The sequence below is a fragment of the Mobula hypostoma genome, chromosome 21, assembly GCF_963921235.1.
Source record: "Mobula hypostoma chromosome 21, sMobHyp1.1, whole genome shotgun sequence".
In the NCBI taxonomy this organism is placed as follows: Eukaryota; Metazoa; Chordata; class Chondrichthyes; order Myliobatiformes; family Myliobatidae; genus Mobula; species Mobula hypostoma.
The window spans coordinates 40,204,135-40,228,422 of record NC_086117.1 but is presented as its reverse complement, the minus strand read 5'-3'; the positions used below and the strand labels follow the sequence as shown (position 1 = coordinate 40,228,422).

The window sequence follows — 24,288 nt, the reverse complement described above, 5'->3', positions numbered from 1 at the left end:
TTAAATTTACAATATTGTTAATGGGCTCAAACTATTTGCTCTTTTTTGAAGCCTTTGGTGGGGGGGGGGGGAGTCATTGGCGTCGTTCAAATTTGGATCATTTATTGAATCTCTTTGCATGCGGGAGCTCAGGACCCTGAGCGTTGTTGGGCAGACCGTCAGTCTCAATGCACGCTCAACTCATCAAGTTCATTTACACCTCGATCTTTTCCACGCACCCTAACCAACCCCAGCACCAATGAAATGGGCTTCACTTAACACACTGACCCAATCAGGTTGCTGACTCAGGTCAATGAGCTGAATGTTGTAGTGCTGGGATGACCACTTTAATGATGGGTCTTGCGGGAGTGCTGTGAGTGATTGTGTGTTGGAAGGATGTCTGGCAGGCCAATTAGTCCTGGGCAAGGTCCCAACGTGAACGGGACGGCTCAGTCCCCGGACAGGGCTGGACTGTTGCCTTTCCCCACTGGGGTTCTGCAGGATATGGGAGGGCAATTTTACAAGTCCGGTTACAACGGCATTTCGGCCCAGTATCTGTTTCCTTTCCCACCTCTGAAGAGTGAATACGGGCACTGTGAGGCGACAGCGTCGGGGGAACAGGCGGCAATGTCGCACTCCAGCTATTGGTACCAGTTACCTCCAGCCGAGGCGTCCGGAGCCGGACACTGGCCGCAGAGGCAGCACCCCACGCCAGCGCCGCTGGCTGGTACCTCGGCCCTCCTCAACCGGTCCGAGATCAAGACGGAGAAGGAGAGCGCTATCTTCCCCCAAGAGGCGAGGTACAACTCTCCGAATCCTTCCTATGGCCACAGGTGGAGCGGCGCCGGCTTCTGGCAGCCTGTCGCCGCCTCCAACTCGTCCCCGGCCGGGGGTTCCGGACAGTCTTACCCCGGTTTCGGAAGCTTCGCGTCGCCTCCGCAGATGTACACAAGCCCCACGCTACAGGGGGATACCGGCCAGCCCGCATCTTCAAACACAGGGTCCACCGGCACCACCAGCGAGGAAGGACAGTCTAGCGACAGCGAGGAGGTAGCCTACAATAAACCTTCTAACTAACTTTCTAATTCGGAGGGTTCTTGTTCCTTTCCATTCTTGGCTAAATATTTTATTTTCACACGCATCCAGGTACTGAAAAGCGTTTGTACTGTATGCCACTCAGATCATTCCTATACTTAGGGGAATTATGAAACAAAATGTGGAACTTGATACTGGGTTTATAGAGCTAGACAAGGGCCCTGATGCGATGGGTTAAGAGATTGAGAGTTCATGTAGCAGAGGTCTACAAGCAGTTTGATCTCACTTTCAGCAGGGGTTTTGAGGAATGCGTTAGACGGTCCAGGTTTCTGACCTTTGTAGGGCGCGTGAAGCTGACCTGCTTTTCCGTCTGTTGCCTTTAGGTTGTATTGTAGAAGGGGAAATATCTTCTCTCTTCTCTTCCTCCTTCCACCCCGCACACCCCAACTCCATGAACTGGTGAATCTTTAGAATCCTCTGCCCCAGAGACGGTATTTGGAACTGGGTTGGCTTCTTGGATATTGGAAGGAAGGGCCTCGGAGTATGGGTCTGAGTAGAATTAGTTGCCTTTATAAAATGGTGGAATAGGCCGTTTCTGCAGTTATTTGTCGATTTGATTGTGTACTTAATGACCTTTAGTATTTGGTTTAATGGGCAGTGATCAGTGTTGATAGTGCAAAAAGTTTTGCTTTCTGTGGTTCTTGTTAAGGTTGTAAACTAATTTTTAAACAAAATTTAAAACCTTGTCAAATGTTCTACAGCAACTTGATTCTAAGGCAAGATACTATTTTGAATAATGTGGTCTTTTGCTTCCTTCTCTCCACTTGTGTAACTTCAAAATAGTTCTGAGTTTTTAACCTGCTGCTTTATTCTCTAGTACAAAATAATGCTGAAGTGCTTGGTCAGGCCGCATCTGTGGAGAGCAAACTAAAATGTTAATTTTTCTTTTCGTAGATGCTGCCTAAACTAGATACTTATGGCATTTTCTATTTTTATTTCAACTTTTCAGCATCTGTAGTGTTTTGATTTTCACCACCTATTCTCTGTGCTTTAAGGAATATCCCACCAAAGAGAAAATGGAGCAGTTTGCCAAAGAACTGAAGCACAAGAGGATTACACTTGGCTTTACTCAGGCTGATGTTGGATTAGCTTTGGGGAACCTCTATGGTAGGTGAATAGGCAAGCACCAAATTCTTCCCTTCAGGAAAGAGTTGTGTTCAATTGATGTTTAAGCCATTTAATTCTATAATCCTCTTAATGGTGTACTGTATCTTGCTAATAAAGCCTGTGTGGAACAAGTTGTCGAGCTATCTTGCTGAGCTGATATTTGAAATGTACTCTGCATTGTATCTCCAGTTTTAATTTGGGATGGTGACTGGAGCTGGGATCATGTGGACTGCTAGATGACAATGCTGTTGCAATTCTCATTTATTTTTGAAGCTATGTTGATAAGGGAAGATCAGTTTAATTAAACTCCGAATGCAGATTGCTGTGGTGTTGTAAACATCAAGGCCTTCGAGCTCATTTACTTCACATTCTGCTATTTATATCCTGCTTTTTCATGTCCCACTTAGCCCAGTTCTTACTATAGCTTCCTAGTCTCCCAAAGTTTCTAACTTGAATCCCTTTGCAGGTTTTCCCTGTCTCTGTAATTACTTCCAAGTCCACATCTTGCACTCGGAACCCCTTCCCTTTCTATATATTGTTGTCTGTGTAATTCCAAAGTAATTGCTGGCCATGAGCTAGCTGGCTGGGTCCAACACTTGGCAATTCCTCATGACCTGCTACCACTTTGTTACTTAACTCCCCTACATCAGATCACCAGTCTCCAGTGCTTCAGTCTATCTGCTTTTGCAATAATTGTGTATTTTCTTCAGGCTTGCTGATTGCAATGCTCTCTATGCCATTGTCCTGTAAATAAGATAATTCAGAACTAGCTGTTTGCATTTTGTTCAAGTTCTTGTTCACTCACTGCCCTTCATTGTAATGACCACTGGTTTAACTATAAAATAGAAAGCACTTCACATTCCTAACTTTCTACTTAAATCCCTACTCCCTTATTTTCATACTGTCCAATGTGGCCAATCATATCCAGAGGTGCTGTGGATTCTTTTTCCCCTCAAAAGGTGTGAATATAAATATCCACTTGCTTTAATGCTGCAAATTCGGACCTGTTTTACTGTTGGCCTCAATATAAGCCTTTCTCTTGACTTGGAGATCTTAGACAAAACAACCCTTAAGCTCCTTAAATGCAAAGCAATTTGTTTAGCAAATTTCATCTTGTAGCAGAAAGTGGCTTTTCATTAAGTGTTCAAGACGTTAAAATTCTAAATTCTCTTTGTTGATTGCATTAATGCTAAAGTATTGAAATTGCTTTTCTTGTGCAGTACAAATCTTTTCAAGTTCTGAGATGGTGCTTTTGGTTGGTGTCCATCAAAGGATGGATTGGGATGGATGAACTGTGACATGCTGGGTGCAATGTGCTGGTCTTATCCTTCAGAAGCAACAAAGGTTTTGATTGGATGGTAGTCTTGTGGGCTTGTCTGCCTTTATATCCAGCCAAGCCAACTAGTCCATAGCCAACAATTACCTGAGTTGCATTGAAAATGATATGCAGCAAGAAAGGGTGCAAGATGTACACTTGGAGACAATTGCAACAATAGGGAAAGCTTGCAAAGGGATTTAAACTGAAGACATTGGGAGATTGCCAATCAATGTAGCATATTAAAAATGGGCTAGCAGAGCACTAATATTTTTCACATGCTAGAATATTATACAAATAAGCCTGACATGTTCTTTATTCATAAGAATGAATTGCATATTGTCTTTAAGCACCCTTCACTGACTCTCTGCAGTTATCTGCTTGGGGATAACAGCACACCAAGCAACATGGAGGAATTTTCCTCCCTCACCTATCTCAATTCTGTACAATTGGAAATCAATTCTGTTACTTTGTGTTGTGGCATTTCTCTTAATCTTTGCATGGAAGAGCTTCAATGATCCTTTTTGGTATATTTGTCAGTGTAGTAGTAGTTCTTGGAGAATGAGTTATTCATGGCTGAGATAAGATAAGGTGCCTGGTGTAACTGGTTAAGTTATCAGGCTAGTATATGCGTAGGATAACTATACCATCAAAAAACCCACATGGTAGTTGTAATATCAGTTTAAATCTGAAATACTTAAGAGAAAAGTCTTGATAAGAATGACAAACTACTGGATTGTTTAAAATGGCTTCTAGTTCACCAATGTCCTCCACTGAAGGATCTGCAGTCCTTGTTCGATCTGGCCTAGTGATGACTTCATAGTTCTGCCTTCTGAGATGGCTCAATTCCTCTTGCATCACAACCATTGTGTTCAAACAGAATAGAACCAGGTCTACTACCTGGTTTTGAGTGGGATACTGAATTCAGATGGGGAGAGTCAATTTCCTTCAACACCTGGGGATCAGTTTCTATTATAAATTAACTGTCCCATAATGATTCTGCAAATGTCCCTGTTTGCAAGAGTCCTTCAGCATCCCTGAGGACATCCTATTCCACAGTGGGTGCTAAAAATAGCTGGGGGGGGGGGATAATCCATTGAATTGTTGACCTTGGATCCAGACCATGAACTTTCATACTAACAGGGCAGATGTGGGCACATTTGGTTATGACAAACCTCCTTCACCTGGTGAGTTAATGCTCCTCTAACAACACATGGAAGAAACACTGAAAGTGGCACGAGTGCTTGTTGTGTTCCAGCTGGGGACTTCACTATCCACTTTGTAGAACCACTGTCTGAAGAACATTGATAACACATTTAAACTATTGCAGGTAGTGACTGAATCAGTATGACCTTTTCCTCATCACTCTTTGTACAGTAGATGCATCTGTCCATGACAAATGAACATTGCATTGTCCTTTAGAGACAAATCCTGTCCAGACAGAGGAAACTCTACGAGTGTGGCAGTAGACATGTTAAATGAAGCCTGCCCTCGAGCAGACGTAAAAGCTCAAAACTGGACAATGGTGAGGCACTATGGACCATCAGCATCAAAAATGTGCACCACATGGTAACATTGTAGCCTGGCATATATTTGGCCAAACCAATGGGAAGCACAGTTTGGCATGCTGGGAGCAGCACCATTCATAGCACCATAGCTACGAATGTCGTGCCTACCTAGTGAAATGCACTGTGCTAGGCAGCTTGTAATGGACAATGATCTCGCAGTCACTAGATCAGATTGAAGCCTTACAGTCCGACCACAGATGGACATGACCAATGGTGGTAAATGAAACAACTAACAGGAGGTTCCAAAAGCATTCCCAGCCTCAACAATACCAGGGCCAGGATTATGTCCCAAGATAAAGGATAATGCAATGTGAGTGACTAAGGTGAGGCTAAAATATTTGCACCAATGTTGAAAGTTGTCAAATAATCAACCCCTTTAAACTTCCCTTTGAGATCCCCACTACCTCAGCAGCCAATTTGATTCAACCATGTGATCTCAAGATAAGAGCTGAGACCACTGGATATGGCCAAGGGTCTGGGACTGGATGTCCAGTAGGGCTGAAGTCCTGCCTGGAACAAGTCAAGCTGCTCCAAGATGACTCCATTCTAATTTCTACTGTTTGCTGTCAATCATCAATAACATGATAGGTGTTACCAGCAATTCTAAGATCAACGCAGCCTAATTTACATTTTTGGATGGACCATTCTAGACCTGATCAGTCTTGGTCCAGACATGAACTAAAGGGTGAGTTTCAAGGTGAGTAACTGCTGTGCTATCAAGCAGTGGCATCAGGGAGTCTTGTTGGAGCAGTGGCCGATGGTGTGCCAAAGCCATGGCTACCAGCACAGGGCAGAGACCGTGCATTCTGCAGTGCCTCATGTCCTGACACCATCTACAGGGCACAAGTCAGGAGTGTGACTGAATTACGCACTTGCCTTGGTGAGGACGGATTAATCAATTGTCAAACTTGACACCATTTGGAACAAAGCAGCATAGTGTCTACCACCTGAAACATTGATTCCCTTGACTGCTAACGCACAGTCAATGCCTTGCGTGCCATCTATAAAATGCATTGTAGTTACTTGTATGGGCTAGTCTGACATACTTTGATGTCATGCCCTCCCACCAGTTAAAAGCCCAAGGGCATCAGGCCTTGAACACCATCACATGCAGGTTCTGATCCAGTTACACACTGTTTTGCCTTGGAAATACTTTGCTGGGACTAAATCCTGGAACACTCTCCCCAACTCTAGGAACACCTTCACTAGAGGACATACAGTAGAGGTGGCTCATGAACTTTGAGTCAATGGACAGTAAATACTGACCTCGATAGTGATACTCACTCTGACTTGTTTATAAGCAATGGACAGATTTGAGTTCATGGGCAATGGCATTTTTGATACAGTGAGTTGTGTTGGAATGTCCAGAATGTGAACAGAACACTTTGAAAGGAATTTGATACTAACATGGGGGGAAGAACATTTAATGATCAAAGGTAGGTAAACATGTTTAATGGGTAGCTTTGTGTCTTGAGCTGGCCACCAGTGCCTTTCACTATTTGGGTATCAGAAGGCTATATACGTGCAATGGTTGCCACTTTGTCCACTCTCTCAACTCTCTCAAAATTGGTGAGATTACTTGAATAACTTCCTAATAAAAGTAATTTTTAATAGAGCCGCAAAGAGTCTTGTATCAAATGTTCTAGCTGACTCTGGATACCTTATTTTTCCCTTCTGGCGTGCTTTAGGTGAGGCACTGTTGTGATTCAGAGGGACTGCAGCTGCGATGAGCTGTCTTAGTTTGGATATAGTCTGCTTTTAAAAATGTTTATATTTTGGGATGGCTTCAATCCTGGTTTGTCAGCATGAAGCAGAGAAGTAAGCAATGTTGACAAGGTTCCCAACTAAGCTAATCCCATTTCTGATATATGGCCCTTGTGCTTTTTACCCCTTTCCCCAGATATTCCTGTTCCCTGTCTCCCAAGAACCTTTTAAATGTTATTATTGTACTGCCTATCTCTTCCTCTGGCAGCTCATCCTCTGTACCGACCACACTCAGCAAAATGGTTGCTGCTTGGGTTCATAGTTTCTCTTCTGTCACCTTAAACCTATGACCTCATGTTCATGATTCCCAAACTCAGGGGGTGGGGTGATGGGAGGGAAGGAAAATCTGAGCAATCTCTCTATTTATGCCTCTCATAATTTTAATACACCTCCATCAGATCACCCCTTGTTCTGCTATGCTCCAACTAATAGTCGCAGCCTGCTCAACCTCGACATGAGTCATGGCAACGTCCTTGTACATCCAAATTCTTTTAACGCTTAATGATGTATATCCTATAGCAGGGTGATTAAATCTAAACAATATTCTAAAGATGTCCTCACAAAGATGGTGCACAACTGCAACCTAACATCACCATTTTTATAGTCAGTGCCCGGACAGATGAACACTAGTGTGCCAAGAACCACCTGCACCACTGTGATGCCACGTTCGGGACCATGTACTTCTCAATGCCTCTGTTCTACATCATTACCTCGGGTGCTGCCATTCACTGTACCAGTCCTACCCTCGATGTCTTCCCAAAACTGCAACATCTTTCACCTTTGAATTAAACTCCATTTGCTGCCTCTTCGCCCACTTACCCAGCTGATTAGGATTCCTCTCTAAATCCAGACAATTATCTTTACGCTTATTTTGGTGTCATCAGCAAACTTGCAATGCCTTGTACATTCTCATGCATTGGCCCAGTGATGATTGCAATTTTCCCAGCACTGAGCCCTGGAGAAAACCATTAGTCCTGGACCACCAGGTCGAAAACAACCATCCTACCAGTTCATCCCAGCCAGTTCTGTGTCCAATTAGTCAGACCTTCCTGAAACCCATGTAATCTAATGTTTCATAGCTGCCTACCATGCTGAGCCTTGTCAAAAGTCTTGCTGGTCCATGTAGACCACATCTACTACCCTACCCTGGTTGACCTTGATTACTTCAGAATGAGAAATGTGAAATGTTCTCACACAATATACGATAAATGTAAAGGTTACAGCATGCTCCCTTCACTCAGACCTGTTCATACAGAATAGTTGAATCAATTGATAAAAGTTTTAGTCATTCGATTGCCTCAAAAAAAGACATCCATCATTAAGGACCCACATCTGCCAGAACGTGCCATCTTCTCATTGCTATCACAGGAAGGAGGTACAGGAGCCTAAAGGCGCACACTCAGTGTTTCAGGAACAGCATTTTCTCCCCTGCCATTTGATTTCTGAATTGACATTGAGAACCCATGACCACTACCTCACACTTTTTTTGCACTACCTATTTAATGTGTGTATTACAAATATATTGCATATATAAATCATAGTACATTTATATTCACAGCTTTTATTATTGCATTTTGCATTGTACTGCTGTAAAACCATTTCATGACATGCTAGTGACATTAATCCTGATACTAGTGCCACCAAAACAGATTTGAGTGTGGCTTGTCTGTGCCTGATCTGTTCCTGATTCCTGCATTCCATCTAGCATTCTGTTAAACCTGTTATTCAGAGCCTTCTGCCTATTTGCTCTTTTATCAATCCTCCAGCTTCAACTGAAAGATAGTGGCAACCATCACAGCGGTGAAGTGATTTGTCCCGTGGTCATTCTGTGTAGACTCAAGGCATTTTAGCCTACTGAATCCAAGTTGGCCATCAGGTTCCCATTTATATTAATTCCATTTCAGTCGTCCCATTTTCCCATCAACTACACCCAGGATCAACAACTTGTCTACACAAGTGGTGCTTTTCAATGGCCACTTAATTTATTAATCTGCACGTATGTGGGCAAAGCCAGAACAATGGGGTAAGAACAATTAGTTACAAGTCTCATATAGCAGTAGTCAGTCTTGAAGCTACATTGCAGAAGATGAAGTAGCACCTCTACTGGCTGAGCTGTTCCTTCCCTGCTTGCTGTCACTGGCTTTACTCAGACAATTCTTTAAGCCCATTTATGTCACCATCTTTATTGCTTTTCCCTATTAAATGAATGCATAAGCTAAGGATTTCATTCCCACTCCTAACTTGTGTTCTCTGCGTTTGCAAACTCAAGTTTTATTTTTGCATTTCCGAAGTAATTTCAGCTTCCTACATTTTCTGCATGGCTCACTTGTGTGCTCTCTTCCTGGATCGAAGGGCTACTTTCTTGTATCAGAAACACAAATGTGGTATCTTTCTACAGAATGCCATATGATGTCATGGTTTAAGTGAGATGTTTAAAGCTAAACCGTTGAGTGAGACGTGGGTGCAATGTAATACTTTGCTGCTTTAGATCCAGAGCTGCTAGTATTCTGGACATTATTAGGTGTTGGTTGGGAAATGAATGACCTGTACTTTGGACATTTTTTAAAAGTACCATCAAGCTGCTCATCTACCATGACATTCCAAGGGATTGTTTATGCTGTCTTCAATTCTGTTCCAGTTCCCCATTACCTTCAATTCCTCCATCTTTCAAACATTGTCTGTGTCCACACCTAATGGTCTAGCTTCCATCACCCTCAGTGGTGCAGAGCTCCAAACTGCGCACCATGTTTCAGAAGCATTTACTTGGCCATGGAACACTCTGGTGAAAAGTGTTGAAATTTTAAATGATGGAGGGAGAAGTATGCAGCAAAATTGAAGATGAGAATCATTTAGAATTCTCCAGACAAAGCAGTTGGATGTATATCCAATTGATTAGTGACAAAGAGGACTTGCTCCATTGTATCAGTTTTTGGTATCTGCCCTGGATTGTTCCTCACTGATATTTGCATTTGCCCGTTCCATTGCTAACTCTTACAATGCAGCAGGTACCAATTCTCCATACTTGCTAAATTGCCCTTCCCATATTTTCTTCCTTCACTTCAAAGCTGTATGGTTCCTATTCTAAAGCTTGGTTAATCTGCTTAATAACACCTTTCTGAAATGTTTATTCATGGAGGGGGAGTATACTAGTGTGGCATTTTACCACTTGTGTGATTTATGGCAGGATTTTGTATTTCAGATTTCAGTAGCTCTTTCATAGCACTTGAATGAGATCATATTGACAAATACCCGCTTTGTTCCTTGACCTGCACATAGTCCCTATTCTAGAATCTTCAGACAAACAAGTTTCACTGAAACTTCCTTTCCTTCAGGGTTCAACAGGGAAGATGTTTCCCTGGACTGAGTGTGGAGCTAGAGGCCATGATCTCAGCAGAAAGGTCAGGCTGTTTAGGACTATGACGAAATCTCTTCACCCAGAATGATGAATCTTTGGCATTCTCTTCCCCTGAGGTCTGGTCACTGAATTAATTTAACAGATTGCTAAATGTTGAGGGATATGGGGATAGATCAGGAAAGGAGGTAGTGGAAGTGGGCAGTCAGCCAAGACATTTGAGGAATAATGAGAAGTCCTAAATTCTCAAACACCAGAAATTCTGCAGATGCCGGAAATCCAGAGTAACGCTTTCAAAATGCTGCAAGAACTCAGCAGGTCAGGCAGCATCTATGGGGCCAGATGAAAGGTCTTGGAGTGGCTAAGCAGCCAAAAGCAGTGCTCTATACCAGTGACGTCTCAGGAAAAAGGAATGGAATTGGTAGGTAGATTCATAGAATTGGATGAAAGTTTAAAAACAAGGATTTAGTACTCTGGAAGTGATTGATATACCCATGATTCACAAGTGGAAAGCAAACCACAGATTTACTTGCACTAACAGGTGGTGTAGGAGCAATGGGCCTAGTCCTTTAAAGTAAGGAGTCTTGTAAATGGAGGCACTGAACTATGGGAGTAAAACATCATGACTATCATAAAACCATAGGTTAAACTGGAATGGAATCTTAACTTTGAAGGACTTTTGTGCAAATGATAGATGGGTGTAGCAGCAGTTTAAAAAAAAGAATTAGAGTTGTGGAGGGTGGTGATGTGCTGGGAAGAATAGACAAATCAGGCTGAGTTGAACAGGTATAAAAATGGGGCGTGTGCTAAAGACCAACAGATCGGGGTTGTAGAGTCGGCAGCAGGTGGTACTACTGACTCCTTGACTCCAATGACCCAGGTTCCATCCTGACCTCTGCTGTTTGTCTGGGGTTTGCTTTCTTTCTCGTGATCGTGTGGGTTTACGTCCAGTTGCTCTGGTTTCTTTCCACATCTCAAAGCTGTGCAGGTTGACGGGTTAATTGGTTACTATAAGGTCATCCGTGGTGGCAGGAATGTTGGAAGGCAGGTGGTGGACATAAGAATGGACTGTAAGTGGGAGTATGGTAATGAAGGATCTTACTGAGAGAAGTGGTAAATGGTCTACTCTATGTCATGAGGTAGAAAGTCAAATAACCAGAAACTTTTTTTGTTGGGCTATTTTTGAAGAAGCCTAACATAAATTGAGGTGACAGAGAATGAGTATAGAAAGTGCAGAGTTCTTAATAGGATAACATGTTGATCAGTGCCTTGCATGCGCAGAAAAGTGGTACTGGACAGGTTTTGGGAAATTAATCTGGGTATGAAAGATTTTGGTTAGATTAGCAGATGCCTAGCAAAAGATAGACTATCAGGAAATGTTTTAAAGAGTAGCGCCAGATTTCCTTGGCTGAAACAATTTGATTTACATGGACTTTAGCAAAGCTCTGACAAGGTCCAGTAAAGGAGGTTGTTTTGGAAGGTGAGGGCATAAGGTATCCATGGTGTGTCGTCAAACTGGATCCAAAGTTGGCTTGGCATTAGCAGGTGTAGATGGAGGCAGTGGTCAATGGGGTTTTATGACTAAATTTTTAAGAGCTGGAATCACTTTATCATATGACTTGGATGAGAAAGTAAGTGGACTGATTTTTACCTTTCTATCACTGAAAGGATAGAGACCTATCAACTGGAAAGTTGGACGCAGTGGTGGCAGATAGAATTTAGTCCAGCCAAGTGTGAGAAATGCACTTTGGGGTATCAAATGCCTTCAGAATATGTACAGTAAATGACAGGGACCTCATTTCAGATTTATAATTTTCTGAACATGGTGATGCAGGTGGACAGACTTGTGAAGACGGCATTGAGTGGATGAATCAGTGAGTTCAAGAGTTGGGATGTCATGATTTAGCTGTGCAAAACATTGGTCAGGCAGTGCCCTGGAGTACTGTGTGCAATTCTCTCTGCCATATGGAAGGATGTAGTAGCAATGGAAAGAGGGCAGAAGAGATTTGCCAGGATATTGTCTGGAATAGTGTCCTGAGAAACTTTGTTTGTCCTCCCTGGAATTAGGAGGCTGATGAGTGACCTTTCTGAGGTTTATAAAACTGAGAGGCATGGATTGTCTTGGGGGGGGGGGGGTGGTGGGAAGACCACCGCTAGACAGCACAGTTTTCGGGTCAGAGGGAAGCAATTTCAAGGACATCTGAAGGTGATTATACAGATTGAACTGCCTGAGGATGTGGTAGGAGCAGATGGAATTAAAGGCATTTTGGAAAGCACTTGGGTAGGAAAAGCTTAGAGGCTTGCAGACAAATGGAAGTGTTGTAAGTGAGCATCCTGGTTGGCATGGATGAGTTGGGTTTAAATGGCTGCTTTGTTGTACAGCCCTGACTGGAAGCGGGTATGTGATGTGAAGCGGCTAGGTGTCAGAGTAGTGAGAGAGGGTCACGAAAAAGACAAAAGTATTTGAATCGGTGTATTGCCAAAGACAGACCAATCTGCAAAATCTTGGATCTAAGAAGACTTAAGTATTTAAGAAGAAAATGGGTTGGATAATCTTTAAAGGAAATGTGTGACAGAATGGCAACTGGAGAAAGCAGAGGTGCATAGTATAAGTATTACTAGCTAAAGTTGAAGCAAATCTTAAAGTTTTCTCCATGAATGTGAAAGGTTGCAGCCCATTTGAAACCAAAACAACAACTTGTGTGGTGGCTGTGTTTTTTTATTCTGATGAACATCACCACTTCCTAAAAGATGAAAGCAGTGATGTAAACTATTGAGAAAGAAGGTGAGGTGTCAAAAATAAGCCTAATGGAAGAATATTAGTAGCTCAACATCTCTTAAAAGTGGATGGATTGCTGGGTCTAGATCGAAGCTGGGTAAATTTCTCCCAATGAAAAGCTCAAACCCTGTGTCCTCCTGATCATATTTTTAAACTTTTACAGCTATTGGTGTGGATCAGTAACCCGAGGATGTTAGTATTCTTCCATTGTTTAAACGCACTAAATGACTACAGAATAAATTAGTGGCTGATGAATAGTGTAAAAATGTTTCAAGGATAACATAAAATTGAAGTTTGGATTGGCACTATTTAATTGAGGGCAGTTGATAATTTCAGAAGGTTAATTTACCCAAACTAATTGCTTTATTTTGAGGTATCAACCAATATTAATGAGGCGTGTTTTTGTGTAGTCTGGGTGAACTGCAGCAAGGCATTTGACAGCCAAGGGAAAATTTATCCTGAAAATAAGTTCACAAGGTCCAAGAAAAATGTCAAAGCAGATTAAAAGTTCTATGGGAACAAAAGTGCGGTGGCGGGGGTGGTGGTGGCAATGATCAAAAGGAGTTTCATTTAAGTGGTTGTGTGCAGTGGGGTTTTCTTTAGGGGCTTGCTCTATGCAATTCGTTAGTGATGTAAAGATCATGGTCAAGATTTTTCTCTGTAATGTGAATTAGCAGCATGATTGATAATGAGGGAAGTTCTGGGCTTCTGGACCATTGCAGATCAAGTGCATATGCTGACCCAAGTCCCAATTCACAATATTATGATTATGAAGACATGTAGTCCTATTTTATTGTCATTTAGTAATGCATGCATTAAGAAATGATACATTATTTCCTCCGGTGTGATATCACAAAACACAGGACGGACCAAGACTGAAAAAACTGACAAAACCACGTAATGATAACATAGTTACAAACAGTGTAACAGTACCATAACTTGAAGTCCATGAGCACAGTAAAGTTCAAAGTTCCACATCTCAAATGTTCCACATCTCACGCAGACGGGAGAAGGAATCAAAACTTTCCCTGCCATGCTGACCACAATCCGACTCTGAGTCATCCGAAAACTTCGAGCTCTGATCAGCTCTCCGACACCGAGTACTGAGCGCCACCTCTGTCTGAACAATTCGACCTCCTTCTCGGTCACCAAAGGCAGGCAAGGCCGGGGATTTTGGGGCCTACCCTCCGAAAGATTCCCGACCACACAGTAATGACAGCAGCGAATGGGCATTTCAGAAATTTCTCCAGATGTTCCTCTGTGCTTTCACGTCCATTCTCCATCAAATCAGAATTGTCCACAGCCACCATTTAACAGATACGATATCATTTTTCACTGGTGGGCTGCACACATGCAGGTGCGCCGCCATCTTCTCCTGCCTTATTATTATATTATGAAAAGGTCATGGTGCATCTGAGCATCTAGACTCAAAGGGTTTCCCAACCTTTTTATGCCATGGATCCCTATCATTACCTGAGGGGTCCATGGACCCTAGGTTGGGAACCCATGATAGGGGTAATTGTAGTGTAGATTTTGGGGTGTGGGGGACAGTTGTGGGCCATCTCAGGGAAGAGGTACAGGAGCCTGAAGATGCGCACTAAGTTTTAAGAATATCTTCTTCCCTTCCGCATTCAAGATTTGTGGTCCATAAGTACTACCTCACTAAACAAGACACACAAAATTCAGGAGGTCCTGCAGAATGGTCTCTGCCTGAAATGTTGACTGTACTGTTTTCCATGGCATGGCCTGCTGAGTTCCTCCAGCATTTTGTGTGTGTTGCTTGTATTTCTAGCATCTGTAGATTTTCTGTTTGTGATTACGCTCTCACCATTTACCTGTTTTGTTTTTTAACTTGTAGTAATTGTTTTGTCTTGCTGCCATAAAACAATTAATTTCATAATATGTCAGAGTTAATATGTCTGATTCAATTTTGACATCCATTGGAAGCTCTTCCTGTTTTGTTGTAGGCAAGATGTTCAGTCAGACCACTATCTGCAGATTTGAAGCATTGCAGCTGAGCTTCAAAAACATGTGCAAGCTGAAGCCGATACTTCAGCGCTGGCTGAATGACGCCGAGAACAACGGCAACCTGCACGAGGTAGGTGCATCTTGCTGGAAGTAAAGCCCGTAAGGTCACTGGATGGGCAGCTGCACAGCTCCTTCCTGTTCCTGGTGAACCTGGGCAAATCGCTCAAGTTTTAATAGTTCTGGCTGGGCATCTGATTGGGTAGAGGTGGTGAGGATTGTAGTGTGGCATGGAATTGCAATGTGGTCCTTGATGGTCATGCAGTTATTCAAGTCCCAAGCTTCCCTGAAAGCTTGACGGATCATGCACGTGGAAAGGAGCCTTTTGGCCCATCTAGTCCATACTGACCATCAGACAATCATTGAGAGTAATTACAATCTCCCCAGATATTATTACTCAACTGGACACCAGGGGCATCTTAATGACTAATTAACCTCCCAACCAGCATGTCTATGGGATATGAGAGAAGAACCTGAGCAGCTGGGGGAAATCCACATGGTCATGGTGCTATGTGTATTGGGCAGCAACCGGGTCTGGATTGAACGCAGATTAGATTACATTATGAGGACACTCCGTCCTCATTTATCGTCATTTAGAAATGGTCACCGAAGCATTGAGGTAGACACCTGGATGTGAACATAACTGTGCCTCACTTCCCAAGATCAAGTTGGTGTAGTGCCCCAAACCCTTTTAATCCATGTCTCAGTTGAATGGCACACTTAATCCTTCTAAATTGGATGGTTTGAGTGTTCCTTGTGCTAAATATCTAAACTGATAAGATCACAGCAGCTACATTGAATTATGGTCAAGCAGGATCAGAACAGGACCTTCACTCTCTGCTATGATGCCCATTCTAATCAAGCACCATCTTTTGATGTTTGGTTATTCTCTTCTAAACTTCCTATCCATGTACCTGTCCAAGTACCTTTTTAAACCTTGTTAGGGTGCCTGCCTCAACCACTTCCTCTGGCAGCACATTCCTTATACAGACTGCTGCTCAGCTCCCTATTAAATCTCTCCCCTTGAACTTGTGTCGTCTCTCCCCTTGAACTTGTTTCCTCTCATTCTTGATTTATCATCCCTGGGGGAATTAAAAAAAAACTGTACACGTGCCTTCCCTTTCTCTTGTGATTTTATTCGGTCTTTAATATTGAGCACAGGAATAGGAACTTTACTTCAGTTTAGTCAGTGCCTTGAAAAAGTACTCAGCCCCCACAATTAATTTATCATTTTACTGCCTCAGTTATCTATTTAGATACCATAAAGTGAAGTAGGAGGTTTTGAGCTAATCTGCAAAACATTGTGCAACATGTCAAATCAAAAGAACCTTCAAAACTTTACTAAAACTGAGTCTGAAGAAGTATTCATCCCCTTTGTAATTACTAAGCCAGCTTTCTCAGATGCGTACTGTATATTACTTTTAACAACTCACCCATTTTGTTGATGTATTAAATTGGAGGATCACTTGTTTTCAATGACTTAAGAATAAATGCTACCTCTCTCTGTAAGGTCCAACAGTATGATAGATTTTCAACAGACCAAACCAAAATGAAGGCAAGAGCATTCAAGACAAGTCAGGGAAATGACAATAGAAGTGCAAATCTGAGGAAAGGTACAAGATCATCTCAAAAACACTGAACATATCTTGGAGCTTATTTCAGTCCGTTGTGGAAAAAGTTGATTTTAAAATATGAAACCACAGCCTCCCTGCCTAGGTCAGGCTGTCCCTCTGAACTTGGTCGCCAGGCAAGAACTGCACTTGTAAGAGAGGCTACGGTGATGCCAACAGTCACTGAGTGAGCTGCAGATGTCAGTGGCTGCAACTAAAGATGGTCTATTTCTGCACAATTTCTAAGGCCTTGCACAAAAAGGGTATTTATGGAAGAGCGGCAGGAGTGGCCCTGGCTGAATAAGCATAACCTTGCCCCTAAAGACTTTCTAAAGTGACATTTAGAAGATACTGTAAAGATGTGGAAGAAGGCCTTGTGGTTGTACAAGACTGAAGTGGAACTTTTTGGCCTCAATACTAAGCGGTACATGTGATATAAATCTAATGGTAGGCATCAGCCAGGTAACACCATCCCTACTGTAAAGTATGGTGGAGGTAGCATCATCTTGTGAGGATGCTTTTCAGCAGCAAGGACTGGAAATCCAGTCAGGACTGAGGGGAAGATGAACGCTGCTGACTGGAGATTCCAGATTAAAAACCTACTAGCCTCTGCGAGAAAGCTTAAACTAGGATGGAAGTTCATCTTTCAAGAGGACTATGACCCAAAGCACACTGCCAGAGCATCTTGATTGCCATCTGCTGCTGCTCCCCAACTAACCTGGCACAGTTTCAGCAATTTTGCAAGGAGGAATGGGCAATTCTTGCTCCATGTAACACCTTTGTAGTGCTTGTCTTATCTCGTGAGTGGTTGCAGCACTGAGAAAATCAAATTGCATGTACTGCACACTAGGTGCTAATAGGCCATCAGAAGCTCTAGGTATCAGAAGGAGGCAGTGAATCGAAAACGTGCACTTCTGGAGGTAAGTTGTTATTATAAAAAGGGCAATATACACAATATTTATGAGCAAGAACAATTTGAAATTCCAACATTCTGTCTAGGTTCCAAATCACTATCAAATAAAACCAAGTTCCCTTTTAATTAGAATCAGTGAGATTTATTAGAATAACCTTTTACTCCCAATTTCTCTAATTAAATCTAGTATTATTCCCCATTAAAGGTTTACAGACTAACGTTTGCCTTTTTATTTATCCTTGGGGAAACTAATTGAATTCCTAATCTTAAGTATTAAAGTTAACCTTTAGTTTCAGTTCTGGTTAGTCAAATACAACAAAAATTATGATATGTGTAACAATAAATAAAATGTATATAACAATATAACTAATAAAAAAAAACACGCCATGCCTTATTCTCATAGCTTTTATCCCCCCTCCAAGTGCTCTTTTTTAAAAAAAAAGAAAGAATTCAGTAAACCTCGTTTTCATTCCTCCACAGGTGGAGCTTTCTAACATTGTGTCTTTGTAACATTACAACCCTAACCTGGGTTACAATCACATGTAAAGTCAATTGAGACTTGTCCAAAAAGACTACTGGCTGTGATAGCTGCGAGAGGTGACTCAACTACGTACTGAGCGATGAATACTTTAGAACTACTGCCATTTCGGTTTTTTGAAATTTTAGTTTTCCATGCTTTACAAATTTCCCTGTTGTTTGGGCTCTACTGTGGGGGTGGAATAAAACAGCATGTGATTCACAAATAAAAATTCTCAGTTAAGTTGATGAAATTCCTGGGTCAATACTCATTTATGTTAACAAGGGGTTGGGGGCTGAATACTGTTGCAAGGTGCTGTAGTTCCAGTTTATTTTAGTATTGCCCCAAGAGATGTTTTTAAGCAACTTTAAACGGTGAATGAATTCCTGCCAGAAGAATTTAAAATATTCTTTCTGTACTTTGATTGTTGAATTCCTCGTGGAATTGGTTTTGAACCTTTCCTTCCCTCTGACCTGCCAAGATTTGTAACGTGGAACAAGTTCTTGACCAGTCAAGAAAACGTAAGCGGAGAACCAGCATTGAGAATGGAGTGAAGAAAAACCTGGAGACCTACTTCATGAAGTGTCCCAAGCCTACCAGTGATGAAATCTCCCAGATCGCAGAAGACCTCCGATTAGATAAAGAGGTGCCTGGTTTTGCTTTTATCATTTGACTGCTGGCATTGTTGTAATGTTAACATAGTTAATTAGTCTTGAAAGAATTTGATACCATGCTGCAAGTTTGGAGAGGGAATTGCAGCGTGGCACCTCATTGAAAGGACTCACTAATAGGTTGAAAACAAAGGATGAATTAATGGAGGGATCCGCAAGCAAGGATGGTACATTCAAAAAAAAAAAGCCCCACGTACTGAAGGGTAATGGGTGAACTTAAGGAAGTCACGAGCTCAGGCGATTAGTTTATGGATCTCAAATGTACTGAGGGTACTCATTGGCAAAGCAGTTCAATCCAGGGCTTCTGGCACCAGATTACCTGAGGAAGAGGAGGAATTTCAGGCAGCATTGTGGAGACTATTGAACAGTGATGATGGGCAGGTTGAGGTAAGTGGCAAGATTTTGAAAGCATTATTTAAATACATGGTGTTGAAGACTTGGGAACCAGTTTGTAGTTGGGTCTGAAGACTATTTCTATTGTTTGTCCAAACCTGAACAGTTTTTTTTAATAAAAAAAAGGAGTTCATTGAGTTTCCCTGATGTTCAAGCAGATATTTCCTCAAAACTGACCTAGCTTTAACATAGCTGAACCTGTGAGAATTCAGTGATTCCTCCATCTTCTCAGGGCAGCAGTATTCCATGGAAATATTTTGAAGTTGTGATAGGTGCTGTGTGAAAACATTGCTTGATAAATGTTTCTGCAGTAATGCGTTGAACTGGATCATCGGCATTGGGGGGAAAAATGAGGAAACGTGGAGGACAACTTGTCAGTCAAATAGGGTGGTGATTGTAATGGGCTTTGCCGTTTCCATGTTTGAAAATCATAACACTGAAAAAACGGAGGTAAAAGTTCAGGAATGATAATGCCTTCATGTTAGTGAACATCAGCAAGGGATGGTTATATGTAATGGATGGTAATGATAACAATGTTAGATTTTTGTTTCACTTGTTTTCATTTAGGGAAGAAATTTGTCTATAGCTGGATGTTTCTCAAAGGTTCAAAGTGTAATTGTGTTTGTTAAACTACTCCAAATGTGGTATAAATTATCTGGATTTCTAGACATTTGAAAAGATGCAAATTGAAAGTTTTTGTGGATAATTTAAAAAATTCATGGTTTGAGATAATGTGCGTGGACAATTTTCTGATTAATAGAAAACCATGGACCTGTTGAGGATTTGAGTGTGTATTGTCCATGTGTGGTGGGAAAGGGTGGTTGCTTCTTGGAAAGTAAATTGTAAAGAGGACATGCTACAAAGATGGTAGGTCAAGTGAGCAGCCACATATCTGGAAAGTAGAGCACATTTTGGAGAGTGGATTGCAGAGTATGGACCCTACTATGGGTAAAATCTGAAACCTAATTTTAAGAGAATCTAAAAACATAACCTAAATGGTGATGAATTGTATAATTCAGAGGGATGTGAGTACCCTATTTCACCATCTGGAAATGGATGATGTACCATTCATCAGGAAAAGAAGCTCGTTTTAAGAAAATTGGGGAGGATGCACTTCAGTTGTATAGACCACTAGTGAGATTACAACACATGTACGGTTTAAAGTATTGATCTTATTTGGGGAAGGATGTAAATGCATTGGAAGTAGCAAGGATGTTTGCTAGTCTAACTGAAATTGATGAGTTTCCTTGAGGGAAAAGTTCAGCAGGTCTGGATTGAGAGCGATTTGTTTGGAGCATTCAACAGTCCTCAGTGGGCTTGACATGGTGGATATGGAGTGGATGTCTCCTCTTGCGGGAGAATCTAGAAATGGGAGCTACAGCCTTTCCAAAAAAAAGCAGCTTAATTTGGAGTTGAGCTAATATTTCTTCTCCTGATTGTTCTTGGGAATCTCTATGTCCACTGCTGTTTTGAAGAATGAATGTTTTTAGCTATACTTAAGCAAAGTGGAGGAAGGTTACTGGGAATTGTTGGGAATTGGTTTAGACAGATCAACTGTGATCTTTATATCTGGTAGATCAGATATCAGTTGTCTGAGTTCATCTTGTTTTAGTATTATTTGTATGTTAATAATTGGATACGGGTGAAATTGATGGTCTAACCCATGGAGAAGGTTTGGAGTTGGCAATATTGTCCTTCTGAATGGCTTGTACCACAACTAGGGTGGTAGTGTGCAATTTTGCACATAATTAGTCTCTAGTTCTTGCTTTTATTCATTATTGCATTGAGCATACATTATTGCTCGAGTACAGAGGACCATTGTTTTGTATTAGAAACAAAGTCTTAACTGTCTAGGTTGGAATTGGTTTATTGTCACATGTACTGAGATACAGTGAAGAGCTTGTCTTGCATACTATTCATACAGATCAAATCAATCAAATGCATTGAGGTAGAACAAAGTAAAACAATAAGATTTCAATGGTACATTTAATGTCAAATGTATACAATATACATCCTGAAATTCTTTTTCTTCACAACCGTTAATGAAAACAGGAGTGCCCTAAGAATGAATAACAGTTAAATGTTAAACCCTAAAGCCCCCCCCGATCCCCCGCCATGCAAAAGCAGCAGCAAAACAATGATTCCCCCTCCCCACTAGCAAAAAAAAAAGCATCAGCGCCCTCCACCGAGCACTCAAACATGCAGTAAAACATCAGTAGGGGTGATTGCAGTACCCCAAAGACTACTCGTTCCCCTGGTAATTCAACATACCACAGGCTGTCCCTTTCTCTAATAAGGGAAAAAGGGGTGTCCCCGTTTCACAGCGAGAGGGTATTCATAAAAAAACAACTTGCTGATTTACGATGTTAAAATTCTCTTGCGTCGCTTTTCCGAGCTCTGTGCCCAAAGAGCTCGGGTCCCTTGGCCACAACCGGTAACCAGCTTGCTGCTTTCAATCTTCCATCTCCCACGACAAACCAATTTCCTGCTGAGGCACCAACCTAGAGTCCGCCTGCCTCCAGAGTCTCACAATTCCAGAACCCTGAAGGCAAACTAGTCTCCTCGGCCACGTCCTTGGTATATCGAATAGCAGCCCATCATGAGACCCTGACAGCGGGTCCCATTCCCACGAAGGACCATAATCAGTGTGTAACTCTGGGTCAGGGTCTTTGAAAGGACCCTGAAAGGGGGGAAAATATAGATATTAAAGATAGAAATAGAACGGTTTCCGAAGATGCAAGCAAAGGATTCACTCTTAGGTGCCATCGTCCTCCAAACTCCACCTATACCCATGTAGAATAACCTGCAACGACAGTGCAGGTAAACAATAAGTTGCAAGATCATGAGGTAGATGATGAGGTCAGAGTCCAACCTATCATACAATTCTTTAATAGTCTTACAGCAGCAGGTAGAAAGTGTTTTTGAGCCTTGTAGGATCACTGGGGACCCAAGCCACCCCAATCACAATCTATTCCAGCTGCTACCATCTGGGAAGCAGGACCGCAGCAGAAAAGCCAGGGCCAACAGGCTCCGGGACAGCTTCTTCCACCAGGCCATCAGACTGATGAACTCAAGCTGACTTGAGTACTCTGTATTACATTGACTGTTCTATTTATTATAAATTACTGATTGCACATGGCACATTTAGATGGAGATGTAACGTAAAGTTTTTTACTCGTGTATGTGAAGGATGTAAGAAATAGTCCATTCAATCCAATTTTCTCAGACTTTTGTATCCTCTGCCTAGTGGGAAAGGGGAGAAGATCGAATGCCCAGGGTGGGTGGGGATTTTGATAAAGCTGGCTACTTTGCTGAGGCAGCAAGAAGTATAGTCAGTGTCCATGAGGGGATGCTGTCTTCCATGATGTGAAGTGTTCACAAATAGGTCTTTTTGCAGTCATATGCAGAACAGTTGCCATACCGAGCCATGCTCTTCCTCCATCTCTTGGTGTCTTGTTATCTGATTTTCCTTCAAAACTGCATAATTCTGCCTTTTGCATTTTAATATTAGTGAAACATTTGAAGAGAACATAAACATAGAACAGTACAGGCTCTTCGTCCCACAATATTGTACTGACTGTTTAACCTACTCCAAGACCCTTCTGTCCCACACAGCTTTGTTTTCCTTTCATCCATGTGCCTATCTGCATCTCTTGAATATCCCAGATGTATCTGCCTCCACCACCTCCTCTGGCAGTGTTCCATGGACTACCACTCTGCTTGTTTTTTAATAACTACCCCTGATGCCCCTCATACTTTCTACCAACCACACTAAAATTATGCCCACTCATATTGGCCATTACCACCTTGAAGAAGACACTGGCTGTCCACTCTGTCTATGCCTCTTGTCTTCCAATTACCAGATTTGTGCAAATACAGAAGTTTGTCCTCCTGCAATGCCATTGCAACCAACTCTTGGCTAATATTTTCTAGTTGGTCACTTCTACTTTAATTGATTCTGCTGGGGTGGACGTGCATTGAGATGATGGGAGAGAATGTTAAACTCCATGAGTATTTGGACTTTGGGTTGAAGTTTCAAGTTGGCGGTGACTGACTGGAATTAAACTTTTATCTTTTGCTAGGTGATCAGAGTTTGGTTTTGTAACAGAAGACAGAAGGGAAAGAGGATGACCCTCCCTTGTATGGAAGAGAATGATGTAGAGGTTCATGAAGGAAGCCCGATTCGCCTGCCCCCTGGTACTCTGATGCCTGATCCCACTGTAACCCAGGGATACGGTGCAGCACTGGTACCCCCTCCTTTGTATATGTCTCCCTTTCCCCAGCCTCTGCACCCTGCTGTCTCCATGGCCAATCACAACAGTTAAAATGATCACTTGTAGGATGCTTTTGATCTGCTTGTAAGGACATTTGATTCTAATGATACCCTTCAGTAAAAAACTGCCTGAGTTGTTCAAACTTTTTAGGGTCTAAGAAACGTCAAAGGGGGATTTGTCTGCTGCTGACTTTTAACATTGTCTCATTTTTTAAATTTGTTTAAAAAATTCTTTTCCCTAATGGGGTCTGAACTTTATCAAGTTTCATTTTATATAAAAATATATTTAATGGAAATCGTCTAACTTATTGTACTGAGATTTTTACCTTTGTCCCCCTCCAAATTTTGTGAGAAGTGCAAGTGAATGTTTTGATGTTGGTTACAATATTTCTTAATTGGCAAGTGGGATGGAACTACTAAATACTGCAGGCAAAGGAATTGTAGCTCCTACCTCAACGCGAGGGATCAGAGGAAGAAAGTAATTGAAAACATTTAAAGTTGCTGAGGAAATACGATGTCCATCTTAATGCCTTTTCAGTCCACTGATCTTTCAGGTGTTAATACCACTTGTCCCTTGAATTGTGGAGCATCTCTTTTATCACAAGGTGTCTTGATGCTGTTGTTTAGCAAGTTATGGGAGGAACTTGTTGTGGAATAGAAGCTTTGAAAACCTTTCCATTTTGAAGGATTATACAAGTCAGTGGAGTCTGCTGGAAGTTCTCCGGTAGTCGAATGTAGTCACTCAATGGCACACGATAGGGGATTATAGGAGATGAGGAAGGGTGGACGAGACTTGTAATGGTGATCAGAGTAGCGTTCAGATCTTTGGGCAGGTGGAACTCAAACCTTGGGGATCTATTAGAATCGTTCTTCCAAATGCTATATATGGACTGATTTGAAGATGACAATGGGGAAATATGTTCTAAA

The 24,288-nt window shown here is 41.9% G+C and overlaps 1 protein-coding gene across 1 annotated transcript; it reads left to right on the top strand.

Annotated features, from left to right (window-relative positions):
• The first annotated feature begins 375 nt into the window (after positions 1-375).
• Positions 376-23,413, top strand: LOC134359663 (POU domain, class 5, transcription factor 3-like). The gene is made up of 5 exons (XM_063073161.1): positions 376-1,029; positions 2,070-2,181; positions 14,927-15,057; positions 18,506-18,670; positions 23,171-23,413. Exons 1-5 carry the CDS (start codon positions 376-378, stop codon positions 23,411-23,413), a joined length of 1,305 nt encoding a protein of 434 aa, XP_062929231.1.
• The last annotated feature ends 875 nt before the right edge of the window (positions 23,414-24,288 follow it).